Source organism: Phasianus colchicus, chromosome Z (assembly GCF_987193195.1).
Source record: "Phasianus colchicus chromosome Z, bPhaCol1.hap1.1, whole genome shotgun sequence".
Taxonomy (NCBI): Eukaryota; Metazoa; Chordata; class Aves; order Galliformes; family Phasianidae; genus Phasianus; species Phasianus colchicus.
In genome coordinates this window covers 33,817,948-33,844,208 of record NC_143476.1, presented here as the reverse complement: position 1 = coordinate 33,844,208, position 26,261 = coordinate 33,817,948, and the positions used below count along the sequence as shown (strand labels likewise).

At 39.7% G+C, this 26,261-nt stretch overlaps 2 protein-coding genes across 7 annotated transcripts in view; both read right to left on the bottom strand.

Moving 5' to 3' along the window:
* The window catches only part of ACOT12 (acyl-CoA thioesterase 12), a 41,584-nt gene extending 34,764 nt beyond the window's left edge, over positions 1 to 6,820 (bottom strand). For 2 of the 5 annotated variants that reach the window (XM_031603395.2, XM_031603396.2), the window contains exon 1: positions 1,202 to 6,820. In XM_031603395.2, coding sequence (XP_031459255.1) covers positions 1,202 to 1,334 — 133 coding nt within the window. In that variant the 5' untranslated portion in view covers positions 1,335 to 6,820. The remainder of the gene's footprint in view (positions 1 to 1,201) is intronic. The other 3 variants (XM_090131158.1, XM_090131160.1, XM_090131159.1) reach the window with 2 other exon arrangements.
* An 89-nt stretch (positions 6,821 to 6,909) lies between these two features.
* SSBP2 (single stranded DNA binding protein 2) overlaps positions 6,910 to 26,261 on the bottom strand; it is a 169,539-nt gene continuing 150,187 nt past the window's right edge. For both annotated transcript variants that reach the window (XM_031603398.2, XM_090130608.1), the window contains 3 exons: positions 24,866 to 24,894; positions 18,982 to 19,080; positions 6,910 to 16,830 (listed from right to left, as the gene is read on the bottom strand). In XM_031603398.2, coding sequence (XP_031459258.1) covers positions 16,801 to 16,830; positions 18,982 to 19,080; positions 24,866 to 24,894 — 158 coding nt within the window. In that variant the 3' untranslated portion in view covers positions 6,910 to 16,800. The remainder of the gene's footprint in view (positions 16,831 to 18,981; positions 19,081 to 24,865; positions 24,895 to 26,261) is intronic.

Below are 26,261 nucleotides of genomic sequence, written 5' to 3'. Positions count from 1 at the left end.
TGAATATGACGGTGATAGCTCATCACCTCAAAAGTGGTGCAAGCAGCCAGTTGGGTCAAGCCTAAAGCTTGTAGGGCACAGAACACAGGAGTGACACTGGTGCTGGCATGCTGGCAACTGCAGCAGTTGGCACTAGCATTGGGAAAAGATGCTACAGCAAAAAAAAAAAAAAAAAAAAAAATCCATATCTGTCATGTTTAGTGTGCTGTGACACAGGACTCAAGCGCTAAAAACCCTCTGTGTGCAACAGGATGAGTGGCATGACCGACTGCTGCTGTTCTAAGACAAATCAAGGAAAAACAGTTAAGGTGGACTGAAAGCAAGCTCCCCAGTCAGTCTGGAGCTAATTAAGATCACAGATTCACTTGTAGCCCAGGGAGCAAGCACCAACTCTGCTGCAGAGCTAGGACTTAGGGTCTTTCTGTGGTGAGGAGCCTTTCAAAAAGAACATTTTTAGGAGAGAAATAACCAAAAGGCTGAAGACAAAGCAATTCCTTCATGCTATATCACACCTCTCAGCAAACCTGCAGCGGCCCTGAGAAGTGTGCTGGCTGCTGCTCCTGCATCCCACTGCTTTCTCCATCTGAAGGGTTATAGAATCATACAGTCGTTTGAGTGGGAACGGGCCTTTAAGGGTCACCTGGTCCACCTCCCCTGCAAGGAACAGGGATACCTACAGCTACATCAGTGTGCAGAGCCTGGTCCAGCCTGTACATACAGCTGCAAAGCTCCAGCACGGTGCACGCCGGCACAGCCAGCACTCAGCCCCGCACAGCGATGCCATGGGAGCACACTCCCCACATCGTGCTGCTCTCCACGAGGCTTCGTGTGCACGAGTGTAGAGGCTGTCGGCAGATCGTCACCTCCAGAAGCCATGAGAGAGGTGATAAAAGTTTCTGAAGTGGGTGGCTTTTTTTTTACCCGTAAGTCAGGGGTTCTCTTTCCCTTCCTCCAGTACTTCTCACTGTCCCATCCCTGACTTTCCCTCCACTGCCCTCTTTTTCTGTGCTCTCCCCACCCCCGCAGCTCCCTCTCGGACCCACCAGCCCCTCGAAGCGCGAACCCCCGGGCCTCGCGCAGCCCCTTGGAGGCAGAAAGCCGCCCACGCCCGCCGGGCTCGGTGCGTGCGAGGTGCTCCGGGCATCAAACAGTGCCGGGTCGCCTCTCCCATTCGCCCCGCCGCGCTGCCCGGCTCCTCTACCTGCCAGGCAAGCGGTGGCGTCCATCCACTTGAGGAGCTGCCCGGCGCTCAGCTCCCCGCGGTGGTTGGCGTGGGCCGGCAGGACGCTCTGGCACATGGGCACCCATCCGCCCGCCGCCCCGCTCCGCTCCATGCCGCTGTCCGGGGCAGCGTCCGCCGAGGCCGGCCCGCCGCGGCCTCCGCGTTCCCTGCCGGTCTGGGCGGACCCGTCCCGCCCCAGCGCCCGTGTCTGAGAGGGAATCGCCCTCTCTTGGCGGGGCGGGCTGTGGGCAGGTGCGCGGTGCTCCTATCTGCCGTCCGCTGTGAGGTGAGAGCTGTAGGGCTGGTAGTTCTCAGGCAGGTAAAGGGGAAGCCGAAAACTGCCGCGTGGAGTGCGTGCTTGGGCGAGTGGTCAGCAGACCTCCCCTAGCTGCGCAGCAGTCTTAGAGAAACAGAAATGGCAATTTCTCTCATTTCTGTTGTAAGAGAAGCTGGTGCTTGGGAAGGGCACTTCGGAGCTGCAGGTAACGCGTGACTTGTACGGAAGGTGTCGTGTGACGGACGGAAGTAGGAGCTGCCACAGGAGCAGGGTGGGCACCCAGCAGCCGAATGAGTGCCACAAATGGCTGCTGCTGCTTTCTCCACTTGGCAGCCACGGGGAGTGAGGTGACGGCCTCACAGCTTCGACGCAGCATCCTTTTGCCAGACCAGCCTTACCTTTGGTAAGCGGTCTTCCTCCCGCCCTCCTGTATCTCTCTACCTCTCCTCTCGCCATCGGCTGAACTAACTCAAATGTCTGTCATGTCCATCTTCCAGCTTCAGCAGTTCCTTTCGTTGCAGCCCCTGGTACTCCTTTAGCTTCTTGCACATCAGAATACCTTTTTCACAGTTGTCAGTGAATTTGGCCTCAGAAAACACCTGACAGATCAGTATCATTCTCCTTCACAGATGAAAGGATTCAGAAATGAAGTTACCAGCCCAAGTTCAGAGATCTGCGGCAGACATTCGCAGTTTCCCAGCAGAAAATTGCCCTATGCAGCACAGCAGCAGTACCAGCACTGCTAGAAGCAGCTGGCAGGACTTCACCTAGCAGGTGAAGGCAGCCTCTGGGAGGCATGTGTAAAGGGGCCTATTTCTCTTTCACAGAATTACAGAACTGTAGGGTTTGGATGGGACCTCTGGAGATGGGAGTTCAAACCTCTGCTAAAGCACGTTCCCTGTACAGCAGGTCACAGAGGCAGACGACCAGATGTGCCCTGACTATCTCCAGAGAAGGAGACTCCTCAACCTCTCTTGGCAGCCTGTTCCACAGCTCTCTCAACCCCACAGTGAAGAAGTTCTTTACTGATGCCCATTTGTGGCAAAGGGAACAAATGGTCATGGGCAGATGGAAGATGCCTTACATCCAAACCCATAGATTGCTGAGCTAGTCTTCAGTGAAAGTAGTCTTCTGAAATAAGAACTGGTGGTGAATTAGAGTGAGCTTAGCTCCAAAGGTTTGGTTAACAACCTAAGACAATGGCTTTCCTTCAGAAGTTATTTGCTAATACAGTTTTAAAGTGTTTGTTGATAAATGATTCTCACTTTATGGCTTGAGGCCTGAACTGAAACAGTAAAAACAACCAAAGAAAGAGGTGCAGTATTTTTTTAAAATAGTTTTAAAAGGAGAAAAAAAAAAAAAAATCTAACAATGGATATGAGATTATTCCATCCTAATAACATGTATTTATAATGGAAGCAATGCAGTGTTAAAGGCTTTGTGTGGCACAGTAGCACATCTTCTGGGTGCTGTGATCAACAGGACACTGTAAGGGAACTGTACCAGGAGAGATAAGGCATTTTATTAATAAAAGATGAACTTGATATTACATGTGAATAAATCTTCTGTAAAATAAAGCCATTAGAGCTAGCAAGAAGTATTATTCAATCGTACAGCAGCAGACAGTTCAACTAATGTAGCTGCTCTAGATCTGACCCTCAGCCAAGTGAGACCTTATTCTGTGAATGCTGTAGGACAAAGGAAGTCTGATTTATTACCAAAATTTCACAGAAGCCTATAATCTAGAACTGGTTTTTAGGTGCCTACCAAAATTCTGTTAGTGTTTAAACAGATTTATGCAAGACCAGAGAGCTGCAGAGTTCTTTGGAAAACTACAGCCTCATGCGTATGGTGACATCATTAGCATGTTCACAGATCTCTTCTTACCAATGGAATCAGGAGGGTTATGACATGCCTCCTGACTCTTGGGTAATCTTTTAAATACAGACATCAGTTACTGCAGTAAATTGACTGAAATATACAGCTGTGCATCTTTGTAGGTTTTGTGCTTCCATTTTCTTGAAACAAAGACACCTTTGCCTGAAGTTACACATGTTTTGGAGAGTCATATGTTTCTCCCATAACCCTAGTCACTCCTAGAGAAAAGTGGTGTTTCTTTGACACAGCTTTTGAAAATACAACTACTTCTTGTAAAATGAAACTTTATTCTAAAATGTATCCAAAATTGCAAGACACAAGCACCATTAAACAGATAAATAGACATATATTTATGTACAGAGAGCATCAAAACACAAAACAATTGTTAATATAATTCTTATACCATTTTAATGAGTATCCATCAATAAAACTTTACAATTTAAAGAAGACTTTTCAGTTGCAAAACAGTTGTAAAATCATATGTATAAATTATGTTTACTACAATTCCAATAACAGAGGCAAAGTAAAATACAAAAATAATAATCAATACTGCAAATTCAAATACAAAACCCAAAGTAATGCTGCACAGGTACATACGTACACTGGATGAATTCATGCAGCTAGGCAGTGCAACAAATTAACTGCTTAGTTTAACTTATCACAAAGTGGAACAACCATGTCGGCAAACAGAAGAAAATATATTTTTGTAATAAATCATAGTGCATTTTGAAGTTAGACTTTATAAAATGATTGTTGAGTGATATACTTCTAAAATCCCCCATGTGATCTGAGATTCCCCAACTCCTCTCCTGCAAAATAAAATACAAATGACAAAAGCTAAAAAACCCACTGTAGTACAGAGTCTGATGTACTGGTACCATCTTGATTTTTTATCCTTGGTATCAGACTTGTTTGCAAGAGTCCATGTCCCTGTGGACATACATTACTCCTTGTTATGTGAAAAGTAAATCTTAAACGTTCAAATGCTATCCCCATTAAGTTGAATCTCACGTGATGCGTAGACTGCGCTGGTTTAGAGAGACACAGCTGAGCCTTGAGAAAATAACTCTTAAATCCCTACAAATTACAGAGAGAGAGAGTAAAACGGAGGACAGAGAGACCTCTTCATTACTGAGGTTCCTATCCCTAATTGCTTTGATTACACAAACACAGAATAACATAAAAGGCTTTTATGGCTTGGATGAAATTTCTTCAAATTTGCTGGGCAAGCGGAAAGCCCATGTTTCTCCACAGAGCTTGCCTTTCACAGTGTAGAAGGCTACGGACTGTTTTGGTTGGTGAAAGGAAGCCTCAGGTAACTGGATGGAAAAATACTTCCACAGTGAAAATGCTTTAGAGATAAGGAAACAAAATCAGAACAGAACCTCGTGAAAACTCGTGATTTCTTGTGTAGCTGTGATACTAAAACATGGCTGTTCACCTTTCAGTTCTGCGTTGTTTGGTACGTCATGATCAAACATAGTTAAATGAGAGGCTCACGCCTCATCAAATGTTACTGGTTAGGTGTCTAACTTAGATGAGATACAATTACACAGTCTGACGCTTTTTCCTAAAGTCTTAAGTGATAAGCACGCTCAGTGTTTTCACTAGGAAGTCACTGCTAATGCTACATTTCTTTGCTGAGAAGACATTAATGCACAGCAGCCTGTAAACTACTGAGGAGTTGCTCCCTGCATCCTTTGTGCATCCACAACTCCCTTTCAAGCCAATGATAACTTTCGTGTTAATAAGTTTCAAGCAAACAAGGGATGCAGGAAAACACCTGTATTGGGTAAACAAGGTAGCAATTTATACAGCAGCATTTCTAAATTTTCAACATGCAAGCACATGTAGAGAGAAGCTAAGAGACAGCATGCACTGCAGTGATATGTCATTGTGCTTATGTCTGGTGGAGAACACTATGGCGTTTTCACCTGGGAAAACATAAACATTAGACCCAGAAGACTCAAATAGCCAGTATTAATGAAGCCATCAGCTACTATGTAGTAAAGAATACCCCAAAGGTTTGTCCGCTCGTAGCTTATAGATACTGAAGCTGAAGAGAATTACAAAGGCACAATACAAGCCTATATTTCTTGTAAATTATATATATTCATATATTTTGCTCAAACCACCTCAAGATACTGAATGATAAAATATAACTGAAAATATAAACATTAATTGAAAGTTAAGCACTAAAAATAAATGCTTGCTGGAGAAGATAGCTCATTACTTGCTACATTTCAACACTTCCCGGGTGCTAATCTTGTCCACATCTCCCCCATGGCTGACAAAACCCATCAAGTTGTTCAAGAATATGGTGATCCACTGAGAGAAATGCAAGAGTATCAGGCAACAGACAAAATGGCTATATGCATCTGAAAAGTTGTCCATAAGTGGCTACCACAGTTACCTTTGTCACTGCCACTGCTTTACTTTCGGCCCAGAATTCACTACGGACCCAGAAGCAGGAAAAGAAAAAATCATGGAGGGATGAGTCTAGGGTAATTCTCAAAGATAATATTTTGGTTCAGTTCAGCACTTAAAATATGAAACAGCAGAGCAGGGATTGTACTAGCGTTATCATAAGAAGCATTTCTCAGTTTTTCTATTCATAGCTACACAAGATGCTTATCATTTTCAACACCAAATGACCCACAACTCTGAAAATATAGCAAACATACTTATACCGCTGCTGTTAGACTCATTAAAATATGAAAAATAAATTACACCTATGTTTGAGTGATGAAATTATATGGCAACTTTGGAGGCAGCCGCTCTTTGGAGGCTCAGCTGAGACAAATGTGGACACTTCATGAAGGTGAAAAGGCGCAAGTTGCAACATTCATATTTTTAAACCTCAGCTGTTCCTCAGCTTGCAACAAGAAGTGGTATGATTGTTTTGACATGGTACCCATGGTGAGTGAAGAAAGACAGATACCAAGTTGGGTGAGAATTAAGGTAGGTGTATGGTGCAAGCCTGAGGTGGAACCTAGATGGGCTTTGCTAACCCAGACAGTAATGCTGTCTGCAAAAATCTGAATCTATCTGAAACTGGGTACCTTCCTTATCTCCAAACCAGCATATGAAATTATATACATTTACAGAAAGCGTACAAAAAATCCCCATATACTGCCATTACTACCTGAATTTTCACAATCCTAAATTAGGAGCTTCTAGATTCATTCCTGAAAGCTCTTAGGAAAGGAATCTAGTCATCCCTAGAAAGTATATACATTAATATCTTAGTTACAACCTCACAGCTGAATTTAAAAGCAGCATATGCTATTGCTGGTGTTGATTCATCTATGCAATGGTTTCTTCATATGTTGCTTTAAATGAATGAATCAGTGCAGACAAAGAATGAGAGAGCCCATTTAACAAATTAGGGAGGGCAGAGATAAACCTTCCAGAAATGTTTAACAAGCTAATTCAAGTTACCCCTGCTTATATATATATATATATATATTTTATATATATATATATATATATTTAAAAAAAAAAAAAAAAGAAGAAGTACAGAAGGAGACAATAGCAAACTACGGAGCAGAAATCACCGAAGGATTAAAAAACTCATCTGGAAGCCACATGGATTCAGATTCTCAGGAGCTGTGTTATTCTCTCCCATTTTAACCCATTCCAGGGATGTGAAGCTAAGTATTAAGCCCAACTGTATGCTCTTAAAAGCAATCAGGATTTATCACTGGAGAGGGCAATGGATGCCATCATACAGTTTTCCAGAGGCATCTCTGCTTCTGTCCTTCCTGTGACTTAAAAGTGGTAACTTAGACTGGTAATTTTTGGCTAAAGTTAGGGTAGGTGGAATCAGACCAGTGTGGAACAAAACCAAATTTGGTGTGGTATTATCAAATTACCATCACCAAACACCAGTCTGCAAGAGCACTGTCTGATGCTCCAACCCAGATATGCCTTTGGTCAGGGACCATGCACTCCATCACTTTGCAGCTCCCTGGTCTTGCCAGGAACGCTCTAAAGATAAAACAGTGAAGTGAGATTTATGACCTTGTTTCCCATGTTTGGTCCTCAGGCTTCTTGGTACACCAGGGATTCCCAAATATGTGCCAGCCTGGCTGCCAGAGACACCTCCTGTGGGGAGGCTCTCTGCACACAGGCACAGGTTGTTGTTTCTTGGTACAACAGAACTAACTCCACCAAACCTCTCAGCAGCTTAACAGCTGTGGAAAACAGCTGGACATTTTGTTCAAAAAGTACTTTTAAAGAAGGGAGGCCTTCAGGTGCATGTCCGTTTTCTGACATATTCAATAAGCTTCAAATTAAGATGCATGTGTGGTATAACTGCTTCTAAGGGCTGCCACTGGACTAGGTATGATCCCCCAAAGCAAAACCTTAAACCATTTGGAAAGGTACACCATCAAGCAGCTTGTTGGACCTCTCACTGGTGCAGCCTGCTGCCTTTTTGAAATGGTCCAAGAGACTGCCTTCAAAAATCACACGCAAATTCTGGAGGAGTTTGCAGCTGGAGTTTTTACTTGCCCTAATGCAACATGCACACATCTGCATATTTATGATGTGGAGGGAATTTTGTATTGCCATACTTCTGAACTCTTTTGGTATGCCATGGATTAGCTCTTTGCTGTACCTGTCAATAATAAAAGCCAAGCACTTACTGAGGAGAAATACAGCTGCACTGAAATATACAAAATCTGTGAAACCTGACACAAAATCAGTATTAATTAAGGTCAGAGGCGGGCCATCCTGCTCTGTATGGATTTTCTATATTAATATTTAGATTGACAAATTTAATTCCGGATGACTTGGAAAATTTCTGAGGTTCTCCTTGTTTCTAAAGACTAGAGTTTCAGTGTTAGTTTCACTTGTGATACTGAAAGTCAATCTGTCGAAAACACACCTGCCTAGTTGTTTATAAGCAGCCAGCAAGCACTTCTCTTTAACTGGGATTATGCCCTGTTCTCTATTTTTTTACCTTTCCGGCCTTAGAAATATAAGGACATCTACAGATGGTCGTGGAGGTGTGAGGAACATTTTTTTCAGTACTCAAGAGTTTTACATGAATGGGTGAAGGTGCAAAGTCACTAACAAATACTGCCTTTATTCAAAAGGTCAGCCTAGTCACTTAAACTAAAAAATAAATGACTAGGAATCCCCTTCAACTTTCTCAGGTTGCATTGCCAGTGATAGCTGGTGACAAGGACACACAGCACACAGAATGTTCCCTGACTGCAACTGACAGTTCTGGATTTCTGTCCTGGCACCATCGCAGAGGCTTTGATACACCAGGGGAGAACCTGTTGTGTGTTGCCCACAGGGTCTGATTCCCAGCTGCAGCTTGAACACAGCCAGCATGGCATTGCAAGATGCTGGCTGTCCAATCGTGCTTGGCCCCAGGCCCTCATCCAGGCTGCAAATTGGGCCAGATTTGCTTAGGTTATGTTTGATTTAATATTCCTGCTAGCAGCTTATGTATCCTGCTGTCTGAAATAAGTCCTGAAATCACTAAGCGTGCTTAACAAAGGTTTACCTAGACGTGAACAGCAAGTTTTGATGACAGAACAGGTACTATTGTAGTACACAGTACACACGGCTGCACAATCAAAGCCACCTCTTGCTTCAGGGCAGGAATTTATAGTATTAAGCAATAGAGACAAGGTTTCTTGCACAGAACCTGTAGGAGTTTACAGACTAAGGGCTGCTGAGGTAATAATGCCAACAGTTGGCTACATAGAATATGTGTGCAATGTGAACCAAGTTGACAACAGTTTACCAATGCTTTAAGTAATACCACAAATATGCAATTAAATCTTCCTCCTCTCCCTGCCAGAAATAAGTGTTTTCCAGCTGCATGTATGGCAATAAAAATCTGGCATAAAAAGCCGCTTTGATGTTTTTTTGTTTAAGAAAACATGCACAAAATAGATGCACTACAACATTCTTGGAAGGGGATACTTGCCATAGGAAAAAAAAAAAAAAAAAAAAAAGGCTTCACAATTGGTCATTAAGCATATAGGGCATGCTGATACACACTTCTCAGACAGCCACTGCAGGGCAAGAAGGGTTCCTTGGATGCCTTCCTTTTGTCTCCTCCCCCAAGAAAAAGTTACTTGATTCTCAGCAGAAAGTTCCAGCTCACACTGTCCTCATGTCTCTCCTCCCTCATCTTATTTCATTCAGGAATTTTTATTCTTTTCCTTAACTTTTAATGTCACTGTAAATGAAAGCTTATTGCCAGCTAATGTACTTTTCAAATTCTCCTAGAAATTACAGCTTTAGTAATCATTTCCTACTTCAATCATGTAGGCTCTGTTTGGATTTTATTTTTCCTCTATTCTGCACAGCAAATATCAACTTCTGTCTCAGGCTATTTTATGTCATTGCTGGAAGTAATCTTGTCTAATGCATAATCAAGCCTGTGAGAAGCTAACTTTCCTAATGCTGAACACTTAACAACAGCTCTTGGGATCTTGCACAGCCACAACATCTGTAATGAAATAAATGTTCTATAGTGGGACTCTCGTTATGGATGTGAGTAACTTTCTGTATGTTTATTGGGCAAATTGTTCTTGTTTTTGTGTAAACATCTGGCTGAGTTGTTTAATGGAAAAATCCAAATGAAAGGGAAGAAAAACAACTGAAATAAAGCCTACAAATCTCCAGTTCATCCAGAGGATGAATTGGCTCCTTGTGTAAGGAGCAAAGTTCTGTACTAACTGTTCACACCAAACTGTTCACTCTATGTGGACAAACATAGGTTTGGCCATGGGTGTTGTTATAACTCCCTCCAATCCTGAAGAGCTGTACGTATTTCTGAAGCAAACCAGACTGCCAAACAGTATGTCTAGTTGCTAGCACACCCAAGGTACTGGGGAAATGTGTCTATCAAAAAATAAAAAGTAACAAACAAACAAACAAACAAAAAAAACCCAAACAAACAAGAACCCAAACACGTTCTGCACTGATTCCAGAAACCAGTGCCAACGTCCCATAACTTTCTCTTAGAAAAACCAGACCTCTTGCTCCAGCCCTGCCAAATCCCAAGGATCCCACAGGCCTGGCTGCCAGACGCAGTGCAGCAGTTCCCTTGGAGAGGTGAGGCTGGATATGAAGGTCATTTGCCACCCAGTCCTCCACAGCCAGGCCCCACACAGGCCTGCTGAGCCATGTGCATCAGATGTGAGGCAACTTGCTTTTAGGGATATGGAAGGAGATTTCAGCATGAAGGCCTGTATTAGTCATAGCAGCTAGGCAATATGTTTTGGTTTTGGTCTGGCTTCCCAAAAACATGTATTTCAGTGAGTATTTACAATGCTAAATTCAAATAGAGAAGAAAAAAAAATGTCATTTGTTTTCTTGAATTCTTTTGCACATAGATATTAAATAGTGGCTAGAAAGTGACCATTTCAAATCATAACTGAAAATTGTCTCTTTATTAAACGTGAAAACATGTACCCAAGAAAACCCTTACACATTTTTATGGCAAGTTTTCCCATTACATGAGAGGCTTTCTTACATATTTTAGGCTTAGATGAAGAACAGTGACCAAAGAGAAGTTCAGACTAAAACTGCAAAGCTGTAAGCTATGTTGAGGGAAACTATGGCTGCATGACTGAAAGCAAAATGAAAGGACAAGTTCACAAAAACGTTTAATATAGTAGTGAACAATGCTCTAAGAAATAAAATAAGAAACAGAAGAAAGCCATATCTGTTCCACATATCAGTACTATGGGCACATGAATATGTTCATGCACCAGTAAAATCAGTAAAATGAGATAAAATGTTGGCTTGGGGAAGACTTCTAGACTGTCCACGCTCAGCCTGGGTTTAGCATTTTAGCAGTCTCACTCTTCTGAAGGATATTATTTGTATTGTAAAATCTGCTTAAAATTAAGCCTGTGTAGGCTTTATTTCAAACAAATGTGCATGTGCAGGATCAGAATTTCAATTGTTGAGTAGACAGTCCATTTATCTTCCCTAAATTTGTTACTGTAATTTGTTTCCAAGATGACAGTGCTGGCAAACAACTTGCATGCATGCACTCAAATGAGTAATTTAGCTAAGGATTTTTTTCTGTTTTTCATGTTGAAGCAACATTTTGGTAATTTTAGTAGACTCTTCGTATTTTTCTCCATATATAGGTCTGCAAAATAATGTCACACCTCAGATAAATTCTACATTTTACCAAGGTCAGGGTGAAATCCTACAAGAAAAATGACACTATATCTGAGTGGTTTCATCAAAGTTTCAGCAGGACAACTGGCACAAACAGGAGCTTATAGAACGGAGCCAATAATGTCTGGAAAGCAGAGGGAGCTGCACACACTGAAATTTAAACCTAAGTCATTTACATTTGAGTGTACTCAATTTTTATAGATGTTGTTGTCATTACATCCTGAATTAGATCCTTAGTGTGATCAGTTTAAAGAAAAATGAGCTGTCACTGCTGAAACAGTTTTGGAGGAGGGTTAATTTAACAGATGAGCTTTGCTAGGATTCTCTTCCTGAAGGCCTAACCATACCCAAGAACATTTAGGACAGAAGCTGTGGTTCTATCCTCACTTACTGTGAAATAAATTAAAAAAAAAATTACCAGTTTTTTTTTGACTGTTTGTTTTGTTTTCAATATCTTTCAACCCTCTTTTATGTTCTGCAAATGCAAAAATATATAGTCAAATTCTGGAGATTCAGTCCATATTTATCAACAACAACACTGGATCAGCGATGCCTAAGAAGAAGAGAAAACACCTAAAAATAATTAACTGTTCTGAGAAGTAGAAATCACTGAAATACATTTGTCAACTGAAAATTCATTTTAACTAGTAAAGTAAAATGTTCAACATTGAATACTGTAACAGCTGGTCTCTCATTACACTGCCCATCTAATTCTGAATCCTCTTGAAATGCAGTTTTTCATTTGCTAACCACAGAATAGGGCAAAATTGAAATGACTTTTGGCCAGTTCATGAAGCTGCCCCAATGCAATGATTCTGAACTCCTCTCCAGAGGCAAGGCTCTACTCCCTTCTTCCTATTTTCAATTATTTAAGATAAATGATTAGCCTATATTTCTATCCTCATGTTTTACAGGGAGAGCAAGGGTTGAATGCCTCCAGAGTACATGAAATGAGACATGGGGCACTGTGCTCTGCAGCATCAAGTGAGGAGTGAGCTGGTTATTCTGGCAGTCAGTACTCTCCTTGAGGACATGACACATGAGTGGGCTGGCTTCTGGAGACTCCTGGGGGACTCGCCTGTCATTCAGATGCCAAATCATTCCAAGGCAAACTAGGATACATTTGGGCAGCCTATAGACCTGTCTTGCCATTACTGCTGTCTTTTGCATGTACCAACTCCCAGAACATCAAGTGCAATTGCAGTTCTTTCTTGTGCTCAGGCAATTAAGAAAATAATGCAACCCATGCATGCAAATACAAGATACTTGTTTACATCAGGCTACATGTTTTACTAGTGATTCATACCGCTTCTTCCTTGCCTTAAACCCCATTCTTGTCTATGCAAGACTCAGATATGGAGATAAAATCTGTGTATGGATGCTCCTACTCATGGGTTTATGCAGAAGGTAAAGTACTGATTTCACTGTGAAATCCAGAAATGAATCCCAACTCCAGCTGAATTCTGCAAGGCCAGAATTTTTGCCAGAGTTCTGATGGTATGAGACTCCAGTTTCTGCAATTGCAATAAATTATTCCCATATTTCTACACTTTTAAGATTTCATCTCTTTTCTTAAAAATCACAGAATTGTACAGGTTAGAATGTATCTCTAGAGATCATCGAGTCCAGATCCCCCAAAAAGCCTTACTTTAACCTTGCCTGGAAGATTCATCTGCTAAATCATTATCTATTCGTTTCTATTTGAAAGCAAGAAATCTGTCTAAAAACACAGTGTGGAAAAACTACCTGGCATCACAGAGAATAGTATTTTTCCCAGAGCTGGACAAGTTCTGACATAATCAACAATGCTGTTGCATAAGGACAGATAAAAACTGTAAGATCAGTTACATTACACACTGATATTTAGTGCATTAGAAACATAAATGGGTGTATTCAGTCAGTACTTGGAAACAATCTTTCTTTCCATATCAATACTCCTTTATATGATGAAAATCCTACAAGGATAATAAGCAAAAGAAAGAAAACAAATGACCAAGCAAAAATCTCCATGCAAATTTAAAAAATAATGGGATACTTGTAATTTGTAAGTCGAGCATTTAGCATGTCCTGTTGTTTTCTAAAGGTTCAGTTCCAGAATGGCTGTAATCACCTGATCTTAGCAATGAGTTATTTACAACTTCACTCATGTATGTAAGCACAGAAGGCAAGCATTCCTTACAAAAAGCAAGATGATTAGGCTACTTTATATCTGATTAAAATTCTAAAAACAAGATGTTCACTGATTATTCAATCAAACATCCCAAATCTACAATTCTGCAAGCTTGCACATCTTCTGTCTCACCTATCTGTGGGGCTGTATAGTTATGGAAAGTGCTGACATACCTAGTAACTTGAAGTACCAGGGCAGAGTTACACGTTATAAGAAGCACAGCCCAGTTCTGTTCCTTTCGAAACCAGCAGTGTATGTGCTGACACTCATGCTGCAGGATTGATGCAACAATGTTTAATTTAATATAAATGTCTGACAAATGAAATGTAAAGGGGAAACAAATTTGCTGGCAATAAGAAAAACTGCATAGAAGGGAGTTTCAAAAGAATACAGAAGAAAAGATATGTCTGAAAGGATGTTATGCTCATGTATACACATTAGGCCAACATATTTTGATAATAATATTCAATATGTGTTGGCAGTTCTTTTTAAAGTGTACTGCTTTATGCATAGATTTAATTTAATGGTCAGACGTTTATCCTTAACAGGTGCCAATAAGTTAAACTGTTGAAGATAACACCAAATTAAGGAGGAAAAATTAAAAAAGGAATTTTGATTAATACAAAGCCACAGCTCTGTTGAATTTTGCTAGAGCAAAAAGCTCTGGTGCTAACATGCACTGTCTTATAATCTCGGTGATGCTTTGCAGGGGCTCCCTCCAAGGCACTCAGCAGACCCCAGGTGGACTCAGGTCACAGGCTCACTCAAGGGCACACTTACCTGCTGCATGAAAGGGCTTTGGCACGTGATGTCCAGATATATTCATCTACCTTAGTCCAGCAGCAATGACATCACGTGCCTGATACTGTGCAGAAAAGAGTCCTAGAATTGTTCTTGGAAGGCTACCAACAAGGATAATACAGATGACAAGCTGCAAGGATGCCTGTACTTAGCGCTATTTCTGGGAGAAGCTGGGCTGCACTGTGGACATAACCAGGGAAACTTACTAGTGACAACTGTGACATATCTCAGGAAATTAGATCTTGCTTTATGTTGTGGGTTTTTTTTGTTTGTTTGTTTTTGTTTTTAAATGCAAATTATAAGGGCTCCTGCCATCTCTTTAGACAGCAACAAAATATTTTCTAAAGAGAAGCAAAGTAATTCAACCTTCATAATCACTGGAAATAAAGTCCAAGAAACTATATAATGAGAATCTAGTTCAACATTACAGCTAATCAAAATAAAGTACTAAAAAATAACACTACCAAAACTTTTAACATAATTTTAAGCCTCTAAGAGCTTTATCCTTAACAGCCCTAACAAGAGAATAAAATATGCATATGTTTTTTTTTTCACATATATATAACATATATAAAAATAAAAATGAGTTATGAGATTCTGTTACTCCTTATGTGCATCTACCATCACAATGAGCATACTACATACAATTCTTCAGCACAAATTTATGAAAAAATATCCCCTTACAAGACTGCATGGACACTGTCTGTCCAGAAGTGCTCCTCCTATTAAGTGGCTCTTCCATCTGCAAAGTCCAAGTAGACTTTGGTTTTTGTCTGTGGCAAAAATTTTCTTGCAGCCACTTTGTGTTCACATTGCTGATCATCAATGTTTTGACCTCTACTCAATTGAAAACTGTCATTTTCTTGGGAGATCTGGAGGTCACTAGGAACTAAATTTACTACAGTCTTGGTTTTAGAGTTTTGCCTAAAGAGACATGGGATTATTTCCAAATGTTCTTCCTTAAAGACCACACACCTTTACTCCATTCTGTTCCCAGATTTCACATCTAATATGCTGACTTTATAAAACGCCCCAGACCTTTGTTCCTCTTCTATTCATGGCAACAGGTAAAACCCTCACAAGACATAATCGTCATAAAAAATTTACTCCCTCATTTTGTTTCACAAAAATGGCTGCTTACTGAAAGGTTTGGGGGGTGAATTCATGTACCAGAGTGATCTGATTTCTCAATGGGCTTGGGAGATTATGTCATCAAGACCATGGATTATTACAATTCAGTTGAGAATCACTGAAAAGGGGAAACGTAAACATAAATTGTTAGAACGGGTTTTGTTAATAAGGACTCTACTGTTTTTCCACTAGTTACCACCCCTATGGAGGATCGTGCTAAATAGAAAATCCATTCCCAAAGGCAGAATAAGCCCTGACACTTTATTGCTAGATTCTATAGCAATTGGAGCTCACATATAGTAACCTCATAGTACTCTATATATACTGAGAAGCTTGTATCAAATTCAGGCTTCCATTTCAAAATAGATATTGCAGATATTAGGCTTCAATTAAAGAAGAAAAATAACCTTCCATGCTTCTTTTTTTTTTTTTTTTTTTTTTTTTTTAAAGGCAAAGTATTAAAAAAAATCACCAAACTAGGTGAAAATTATTAAATTTCTCCAAAAAATTAAGATGAGCTTTCTTCTATTTCTTGAGACAACACAATTTGTGATTCACAGGGTATGTAACTGGTATCAAACACAAGTTAATGAAAGCTCTTATAAGCAATTTTATTCCTATCCATAATGGCAGACATTTACAAAATCAGAATTTATCAAATGAGTTCACCTTAAAAAATAACTTATAAAGCAATGATATATGCAACGTAAAACAGTTCAGGAGGGGAGAGGGCAAGCAAATTTTAACAATTAGAATGTAAACGTGAAAAAAAAAGATGGAATATAAGTCCCTACATTTCATTTCTACTTAAGATGTCATGTGATAATATTTTACAGTGTCCTGCAGGGCTATATATGTATGTGTGTATTTCTGTGCCACACACACATACATATACATTTACCCATGCATGTACATACACAGATAATTGCAGTTCCATCATGGGCAGTTCTGTTATGCCACTCAGTTGTCTCAATCATGTTTGGGACCCACTTTCTTGAAAAAACAGGGGAGATGGTAGGAAAAAAAAAGGTGGGTCTGATTGTGTCTGAGATCCTTTTGTTAAGACTGTACACTGGGATGAATAATTTTCTTCTGTAGTAGCTCTCTGAAGAGGGCCAACTCACTGTGGTCTTCAGGACGAGACTTGTTAACGGATCACACACTCATTGTCATGCTAGGGGAGTACTGAAAAAAGAGGAATTCACATTTTAACAACCGTTTTTTACCCAGATAACTATAACCACTTCAGGACCAATGAGTTCAAATGTCAACACGCTCTTTGAATTTTCTCATACATTTGTATTATAGCCTGTGCAAAGGCTTGTAGTTCAATTTGCAGAATCATAATTTCTATTACCCTTCATTCATTATGTAAAAATACAGCTCTTACTGATTGAGTCAACTCACTCAAAGATTATTTCCGTGTTACCTGAGTGATGTGATGAGCCACTACTTCAGTGATGCTTTCCAGACCTTTTCCTGATTGATTTTGGCTACTGGGGATTTAGGTAGTCAAAGAGCTGACCTCAAGTAGAGCAGTTGTATTTGTGGTAAGCTGAACCACATAAATATTTTGGAGAGCTTTTTATTACTTGATGGGAAGAAGGGCGTGCAGATAAGCCTGACTGGAATTCATCTGCGCTTTTAGTCTCTATTATTCAGTGTTATTGACTTTAGGAGACAAGCTGAATCAGTGGCCACTCTCCTTTATGTGAACTGAAAGTTCAGTCACCACTTTAACTTATTATTTTAACACAAGCTGAATTGCAGCCCTTATAGAAGTTACAGTGCCCTCCAGTTAGCAGTACTTTATTACAAATAATCAATGGCACAGCACAGTGCCTACAAGAACTGCACATCTATATACCTAGTTTAGACTTGCTGACTTTAGAAACTCAATCAGCCTAAAATCTAAGTAGAGGAAAATGTTCAAACACAAGAAATATTACTGTCATGAAAACTGATACAAGAAATGGAGATATTTGCCTTTGCAAAAACAAGGCAGGCAGTGAAATAACTGCCTAAGCTGGAGCTTTGAGTTGGCTGCTTCCAAGTGTCTATGAATACCTGATATGGGTCTTTGTCACGTAGACTGCACAGAAGGAACTACTCAGGTAAAACACCCCTGATGTTTCTTCTACTTTGAGGCTTGCTCTCACCCTGGGCTGAGCATTCTCACAGGGGGCCAGCATGCTTATATTAGCCAATGAGGGAGAACAACTCAAATGTTTAAAGTAGTGCCTTTGTTCAAATGAGTTTCGGTATTATAGTAAATGTCAGTGTATCCCGGTAATCACTTTGGACAAGGGATCTAAAGACAAAATAATGCTTATTTATCAGTTTACTTTATTATAAGTCCCCCTAATCCCAATCAAAACTTCTGATGAATGGCAAAGAAGTTCTGCCTTCAGTTCAGGCAAAGTAAGCCAAACTGAAAGTCAAAGATTACCATGACCAAGAATCACATTTAATTGAGTTTTGTGTCTAGTGCTTTTTTGGCAGATTTTAAAACATCTATCTATTTAGGTGGTACAAACTGATTTCCTCCAATACTCCAAACAATTTAACCATATGCCCTCCTTCTGAAGATACACACAGTTAACATGTAGAGACTTCTCTGTCTTTCTTTTCACTTTCAAATAAGTAAATAATAACAACAAAACACCCCAAAATCTGATTCCCATTAAACTTGCCATGCAATTTTTCTGTTCTGTGATTTGAGAGGAACTGTTTATTCACATTTACTAAATCAAAATTCACCACTGGCATAGTTAATGAAGTTGCACTCACTTCTGGCAGCAGTGATTTCCAATAAGAATAGAAGTGTTGAAGCCACTCAGCACTTCTGAAATATCAGGCCACTTCTACTTAGGAACCTAAATGTGGATTTAGAAACCCAGCTTCAGGCACAGGAGTAGGAAAATACCTTGCAATGTATCGTATACCATGTTTTGCTGCCTTAAGTGATCTCCATTACAAAAAAACCACCATTTGTCCAAGAATGAACACTAGAGGGCACCTTTGCCTTTTCTGTCTTTGAAAGCATACTACCTCCTTAAAACACGAGATCTGGTGCTCTTATTTATATACTTCAGTGTGAATTTGTCCTAGAAGATATTCCTGCAGTGTAAAACATATTGTTTAGGAGTCAAAGGTTGAGCAATCACAAACTGAAATACTCAGATGTAAAGATTTGTACTTTGCTCAGATAGCACCTGATAAATGTCCACTCTGCATCACTGAACACTGAATGCATTTTTTTTTTTTTTCCCTTTTAAACAAAATACCAGGAACAAAAGTTCCCAAAGTAAAACAACTCCATAAAAAAATACTTACGCTCTCACTCTGAAAAGGGTTTAGGAAGTTTCCACCCATCTCACCGTCATCTCTGGGAGTGCCAGGCTGATTACTCATGCTCATATTACTAGGAGAGTTCTGTTAAACAAGATTTTAGAACACAGATTAAGTCCTGAACACCAGTTAATTTCCAGGCTTCATGAAGTGTCACACACTCAATACTACAACACACAGCAGCAATGCATACTATGCAATGCACTGGATTTACAAAGAGAGATAAGAATGTTGAGTTCTGCAGGCTTATGTCAATAATTTCAGCCCATACAGACAAGTTTCTGGCCCTGAAGGAACAACTATTTACCTGTAATTCTAATTTTCAAGGTTACTGCCACCACCCTCTCCTACAGAAGTAAGGAAAAACTATAAGTGACTTCAGCAAGTCTAAGAGTAAGCTCTGACTCTGTGTTCATTCACGTGGTCAAATCCAGCAAAGTCTATGAGCATGTGTCTTGACATACATGACTTCTGAAGGCATACCTAGCGGTCAACATGTGGACAGTATACACAGACCTCAGAAATCAAGGTCCATATCCGGGGTCTCTGCTCACACAGTTAATGGAAATAGTTTCACAAGTAGTTCAGGAATGTAGTCAGACATGGAGGTGCTAAAACACTTCACTGTGAGCAGCTAACAAGGAGAAGGCAGCTGAGTTAAAGAGGATTCAAAGTGCTCCTGATCCAGCCCCCAAATCAGACTTGCACACACTTTCAGAAGCAGCTGTACTTCTGTATTTGCTTACACAGAGCCTATTGCAAGAGTGTCTTAATTTACTTTTCCAGTGCCTAGTTGTAACTGAGATGCTAATTAATAGTAACAGTACAAAGGCATCTGAAGATAAGAGTCTGTTTTTTAAAAAATAGATACTATACAATCAGATCTACAAGGTTCAGAAAATGATTTCAAGATTCAATTACTTACAGAAAGGATGAAACTAGTTAACTGTTACAGAAATTATTCAGTCAACAGCTAATACATGATTATGTCAGACACTACAATTCATTAGGTGTTTTCACAAAGCTTATTCGTGGCAACCTGTCATACCTGGAGTACAAATGCTTCTATTTCTATCACTGTTAAGACTCCTGTTAACAGAGGTTTTGTGATGGAAAAGGAATAGTCATGGAAATATGAAACCAGGATCTTCATTAGAAAAGTTTATAGTTTTCCACTCGTGTCTCTTGATCCAAAAAATCGAATGTTACTGCTGTTGAATTTTACCAGTACAAATCCAAGTTTGATATGCCATCATGAACTTCACAAAAATCCAGTGTACTCAATGAGCAAGCAGATAAAGTACAACTTTATTTTGTTCTAAGTGACCAAATAGCAACAGCTTAAAGAACCCTGAGTTATGCTTTTTTTTTTGCATGTTATTTCTCAATTAGAATAACAGACAGTATGCCTGCTAACATAGTTTTATAAGACTTCTTTAAAAAGGATGCACTGTACTTTGAAAATACCTGCAGAAAATATTCATTTAGGATGACTCAGTCTACAGTAGGGTAAACTACGAATGAAAAAAATAGGAAAGATTAAATTAAGAGAAAGACCCCTTAATTCCTTGGTATTCCTTACTACTACAAAGACTATCCACCCCACAGTGGCTTTCCAAAGAATTCCAGAAGGGTTGACGCTGGCATAGTCGGTCTCTCTGTCCCAGCCCCTGCTTCAGCAGTAACTCTCAGGGGAGGGTGCCCAGGCTCACGCCCAGGTGGCTTTTGGAGATCTTCAAGGAGGAGATGCCACAGCTTCTGTATCCCTGTGGCAGTGCTCCATCACTTGCACAGCACAGAATGCTGTCTCATAATCAGAAGGAACCTCCTGTGCTCCAGCTTGTGCCCGGTGCCTTTTCTTCTGTCACAGGCACCACTGACAAGAGCCTGGCTCCATTCAGTGGTGCTCAATGGCAGGAAATAACATGTTCTGGAGAATTCACTGAATAGCTATGACTTTTTCCCCTTCAAACCCTATTTCTGAACACTCCTACTGGTACTCTGAAAGCTCCATTTTGTCCTCTGCCCATGATTTAAATATTATAAAATGTTACAGAGTTCCACAGGATTATTTACCTCCACCACCAGGAAGAACAAAATGTAATTTGTACCTAGCTTCTTCAAAGCTTAAATCTGTTACCTTTTGTTACCATACGAGCAGACTAGTGGGACTGATTGTTGTACATGCCATCTGCTTTGAAATGCCTTTTGCACAGCTAATGAAAAGCTGCCATTAAGTTTTTACCATAATCCTGATCACCATTTTCAATCTGAATGGTGAAAGGTTCAGCTTGGTGTATTTATCTGCAACTGTAGATTAATTATTAAATTATTACATAATCCACATGCAGGCATAACTCTTTTATAATCAACCTGAAATGTTACTTAAAGTTGGGTCAAGACCTTGGCCTTCTGTTTTCTTTACCATCTCATTCACTCTGCTTCTAATGGTGGTTCTCAGATCCCCAGGAATCAGAGGACAACAGCACCAACAAAAACAGCATCAAATTAACTAATTAACACCAGACAATTACATCTGTTCTTCAGTGAAGTTATTGGAGCAAATTTTTAGGGATCCACAGTTTGTAAAAGGTTGAAAACTATTGCCTCAGTTCAACTGCACCTACCAGACCTGAAACAGGAATTAATTCAGGGTAGTCCTGTTGCCTATGTTATGCAGGAGGTCATACTACACAACCATAGCAGTCCCTTCTGGCCTTAAAATCTATGAGTATAAAGTTTAAAACTCACTAAGGCCTTGTCACATTTATTTTATATGATGCTCCCGTACTTTTGATCATTCCTTGGGGATTTACCCCTATTTTATCTTGCTCTGTGTAGTACAAAGCTTTGAAATTCTGCAATTGCTACAGTATGCCAGCCCCAAAGGTTCAAATTCCTGACATAAATGCTTTTATAGCAACTCCCCTGGGTGGCTTTTATGGCCAGTATGGGGTTTCTCATTGTAGCACTAGCTGAATTTTTCCAAAGCTAGTATTTCTTTGATGACTGCACAAATTCCACGGGCACTGAAAGAAACACTGGTTATTAATGTTTATTTAATATGCATAATTTCAGTTCATTTACTTCCTCCATCTCAATCTACTTCATAAAAGCTTCATGTTTTGCCATTCAGCCAATTAAAGTAAAATCGTCTCTGTCTATGGAAAATGTAGTTCTGAATTCTGTGAGCTGTACTGACTCTACCAAGACTGGATTAATTTCCTTTATCTCATGGGAAAAGACAATCAGCTACTCTAATATGCATTTTAATCCAGTGGAGTTCTACAGCTGTATCTGAGCATCCAGCAACGCCCAACCAAACTCTGTTAGCTCCATTGAACAATTCCTGTCATATTAATTAGTAATCTGGAAATCTGTGTGTGAAAAAGCCAACTGCAAGACTAGCTGGTGATGTATAAAGGGAGACTGTTGCTGTAACCAGAACAATCCTGGTAAATGTGTACAAAATTGGAAGGCAGACATGTAGCAATTCTGCATGCATCAACTCTATAAATACACAATTTCCTGCAAGCAGAACCTCCAATCAAATTTCAAAACTATTATGTAGTATTATCTGCATGAAATTGTCACTGTAACACACAAGGCTCTGCCCACACACTTCTTCTGGTACCAGTGAAGGCTGCAGGTTGGGCTGTGCTATTAAGAAAAGGTATTTACAAGCGATTATATAGAATGGTGTAACAAGACAACTCTGTTACATCCAGAGTAAACACCTTTTTCTTTTAGTTATTTGAAGACATGCTTCCAATCAGATTTCCATGATGTTTATTAAGGTCAACAAATTACAGGACTTCCAGGTAAATGTCTGGATCCAGGTTTTCAGAATACCTGATTATCATATTAGTACATATACTGATACTTAATACTAGTGGGTTTAATATAGTCTTTTAAAAATAATCCTATGGCAAGTAAATAGATATGGCTTTATTGTTCTCCATTTTTTCTTAAAAGTGCTGCAGTTCGCAGAACAAAACATTACAGGAACAGGAACATTGATTTTTAAAGTGATGTATGCTTGTTATCACTGAATCCACCTCTGCAGCTCTCAGCATAGCTCGTCTAGAGCAATATGGTCATTTCAGACCCTTATTTTCCACTTTGCAGGGCCTGAACACAATGCAGACCTTAAAGGCTTGCAAAAACATAGCACTGTTATACATGCTACTCAAACACTGGAGCAGCAGCCAGCTCCAAGACACACTGCTGAGGTACTTCTCTTCAGGAACGGCCACAGAGGGCTGTTGTAAGGCCATAACCACCTGTGCAATTCTGAAATTATGCTCTTTGCCTGTGGTGAATTTCTTCTGATGCAAGATAATGTCTTCTACATTGGCAGCAACTGCAAATCCATTATAAACAGCACAGCACACTGTGATACATGCCTATGTACACTTTACAAGCTGCTCTTCTCCCACAGCCCTATCTGAGCACCACCTGGGAACCAGTTCAGGCTCCTCCTTCCCCACTTTAGAAATACAAATACATTTCACTAACTATACGTGCCTTTTGGACAGCTGGGAGTGTATTCTCAGCCTACAAAGTTCTATTTCAACAGAAATTTAGATGTCTGTGTGTTTGCATTTCACCATAGCCCAGGGCCAGCCTGAGGGTGCATCAACAGTGGTGTCCTCAACAGGACCACAGCATCCACAGAAACGTCCAAAGTAAAGAAGTCTGCACTGTGAGGGATCTCACAGCAGTGCTGTGGTACTTAGTCCTGAGCCAGCCAAAGTACAAGAGCAGTTCATACACTTATCACAGACTCATGCTCCTTTTTGGGAAGATTGTTAAGAATTTTGCAGCAAAAGAATAAGGTACAGAATTTTAACTGAAACAAGCTATTCATCTTTTTCTATATTTGTAGATCAAAAGCACAAAAGTGCAGCGGTTTACTGATATACTTATTAATTTTAGTCAGTTACACCTGAAGACACTGAGTACAAAACAGTGGTTAGCAGGGAGAAATTTATACTGCTTTATCAATGCCAAATAAGCTCATTAATTCCTTATTTGAGTAAGTTCCTAAATTAATAATGATCACATACATAGTAGAGTTCTATTTTTATGGAAGAAGTGACACATTAAAGCATAATATTATTTTTGTAGATGCAAAACCCCTGCAGGTTAAGCTCACAATTGTTCTGAGTAAACTATTTAATGGTTATGGAATCAAAACAGTGACTCTTCTGCAAGTACTTTTAAATCTAGCTTTTAGAGACTGATTAAGATATTAACTATGCCTTACAGAGGTGACGAAGACAATCATGCACTGCATAAAAGTAACATCCTAAAGGCATTTTCCCCAACTTGCAGCTAATGATATTTCATTATTAGAACTCTACTATCACCGAATCTTTGAATGGCTTGGGTTTGAAGGTACCTCAGAGTTCACTGAGTCCCAATCCCCATGCCATGGGCAGGTTGCCTCCCCCAGGTCATGCTGCCCAGGGCCTCATCCAATCTGGCCCTGAGCCAGGGATGGGACACCCACAGCTCCCTGGGCAGCTGTGTCAGGGTCTCACCATCTTCATTGTGGAGAATTCCTTCCTTATGTATGTGTTCATTTGTCTTAGTATGGAAGGTTGTAACATGATCAATCAAAATATGAAATGGATATATTAATCAAATGCATTAATACACGTTATTACACAATATAAAGTGACTCTATTTATATTCTCTACTGATCATGGACATTGCTTTAAAATTTGCAGCTAATATTTACTGTCTGCATAGCCTCCAAATAGTTAACAAACAGAAAATGTAGATACATAATAAAAAGATTCATAACAAAGACAAAGAAAATATGTTTACAATGAAATATTAAAGAATATTAGTAGGTACTCACTTTGGAAATACTGTCCATGTCTCCTGAGCCTTAAATTAAAATAAAATAATTATTCAATTAGTTTTGAACTGAAATTACTCAAAAAGCTTTTTTTTCCATACTAAAGTATGAATGACAGCAATATTTTAAAATTTACCAGTTCACTATCTCCTTCCTTCCCAGTATCTCATTTTGTAAAAGTTTACTGTCAATATAGGATAATGTTAGTTTCATGTGTGCACCTGCTGTAAAAAGAAGAGAATGAAGGACACATTTCTCATCTGCACTGCCAATTTGAATCACATCTGCTAGGATGAGACAGCCTAGTACAAGTTGAAGAAGAGTATCTCCAACCTCCCTGACCTCTTAGCCAGGGCAGGGTACAGGTAATGCAGTTAATTCAGGGTACATACACCTACGAGAAATGTTGCTGCAGACCAAGAGAAAAAAAATAAGAGCAAAATCATGGACAACTAGTGGAAGTTAATGTTCTTGGGATAGGAAAAAAAAGACCATTATTTTTACCGAACTTAAGTTATTCAGAACTCCCTTTTAAGGAGTGCTCTAGTGGACTCTTGTTCATCAGTGTCTTTGCTCAAAAAGCACTAACCTATACTCAAACTGGCTGGAATAACAGAAACCAAATAAACTGGAATACAGTGAATGAAAGACTACTGGCAAGATTTTTTTTACATGTTCTCACTTTGGTAAAGACAAGAATAAAGGAAATATTTTAGGAGGGATGTATCACAGAAAGCATTTTTAGCAGCAACAGACAATAAACAATTCTGCTCACCTATTTAGAGGAAAGACACTCTGATTAGAAGAGTGTCAGTGAAAAAAAATGAAGCAAATGGGATTGTGGGAAGTGACTGAAGTAGCTTATCAGATTTAGCCACAAAAAATAAAGGTTGAGAAAGAGTAAGATGTCTCTCCCTAAATGCATCAAATTCATGAATGTTATTTCCACACGTTGGTGGAAATGAGACTTCTAACCACCAGCTCTGCATAGCTCTATCACCAGTAGAACAGTTGTGGTCAAAGATTGGTAAGTACAAGACTGGCAATATTGGTAAGTACAATTAACACCTTTGATTGCAAGACACTGCTGCCTACTGCAGCACGGAAATGAAAGCAGCTCTCTCTCAGCCTTCCTCTGCAGAAAGAACTCAATTTCATTTTCAATTCAAAATTAACCTTATGAAGAAGTCATAGTTGATTCGACCAAGAATATAACCATTTTCACTGCCAGAAGTAACTAAACAAATGCTACATACATACAAAATCCTCCTATAACTGTTTCAATTTTATTTTTTATTTTACCCAAGAAACAATTCTAAGGCTATGGAAACTGACAGAAAAAGATATTATTACCTTTTGTACAGTTTCTCATTTATTTGCATGTAATGCGTATCAT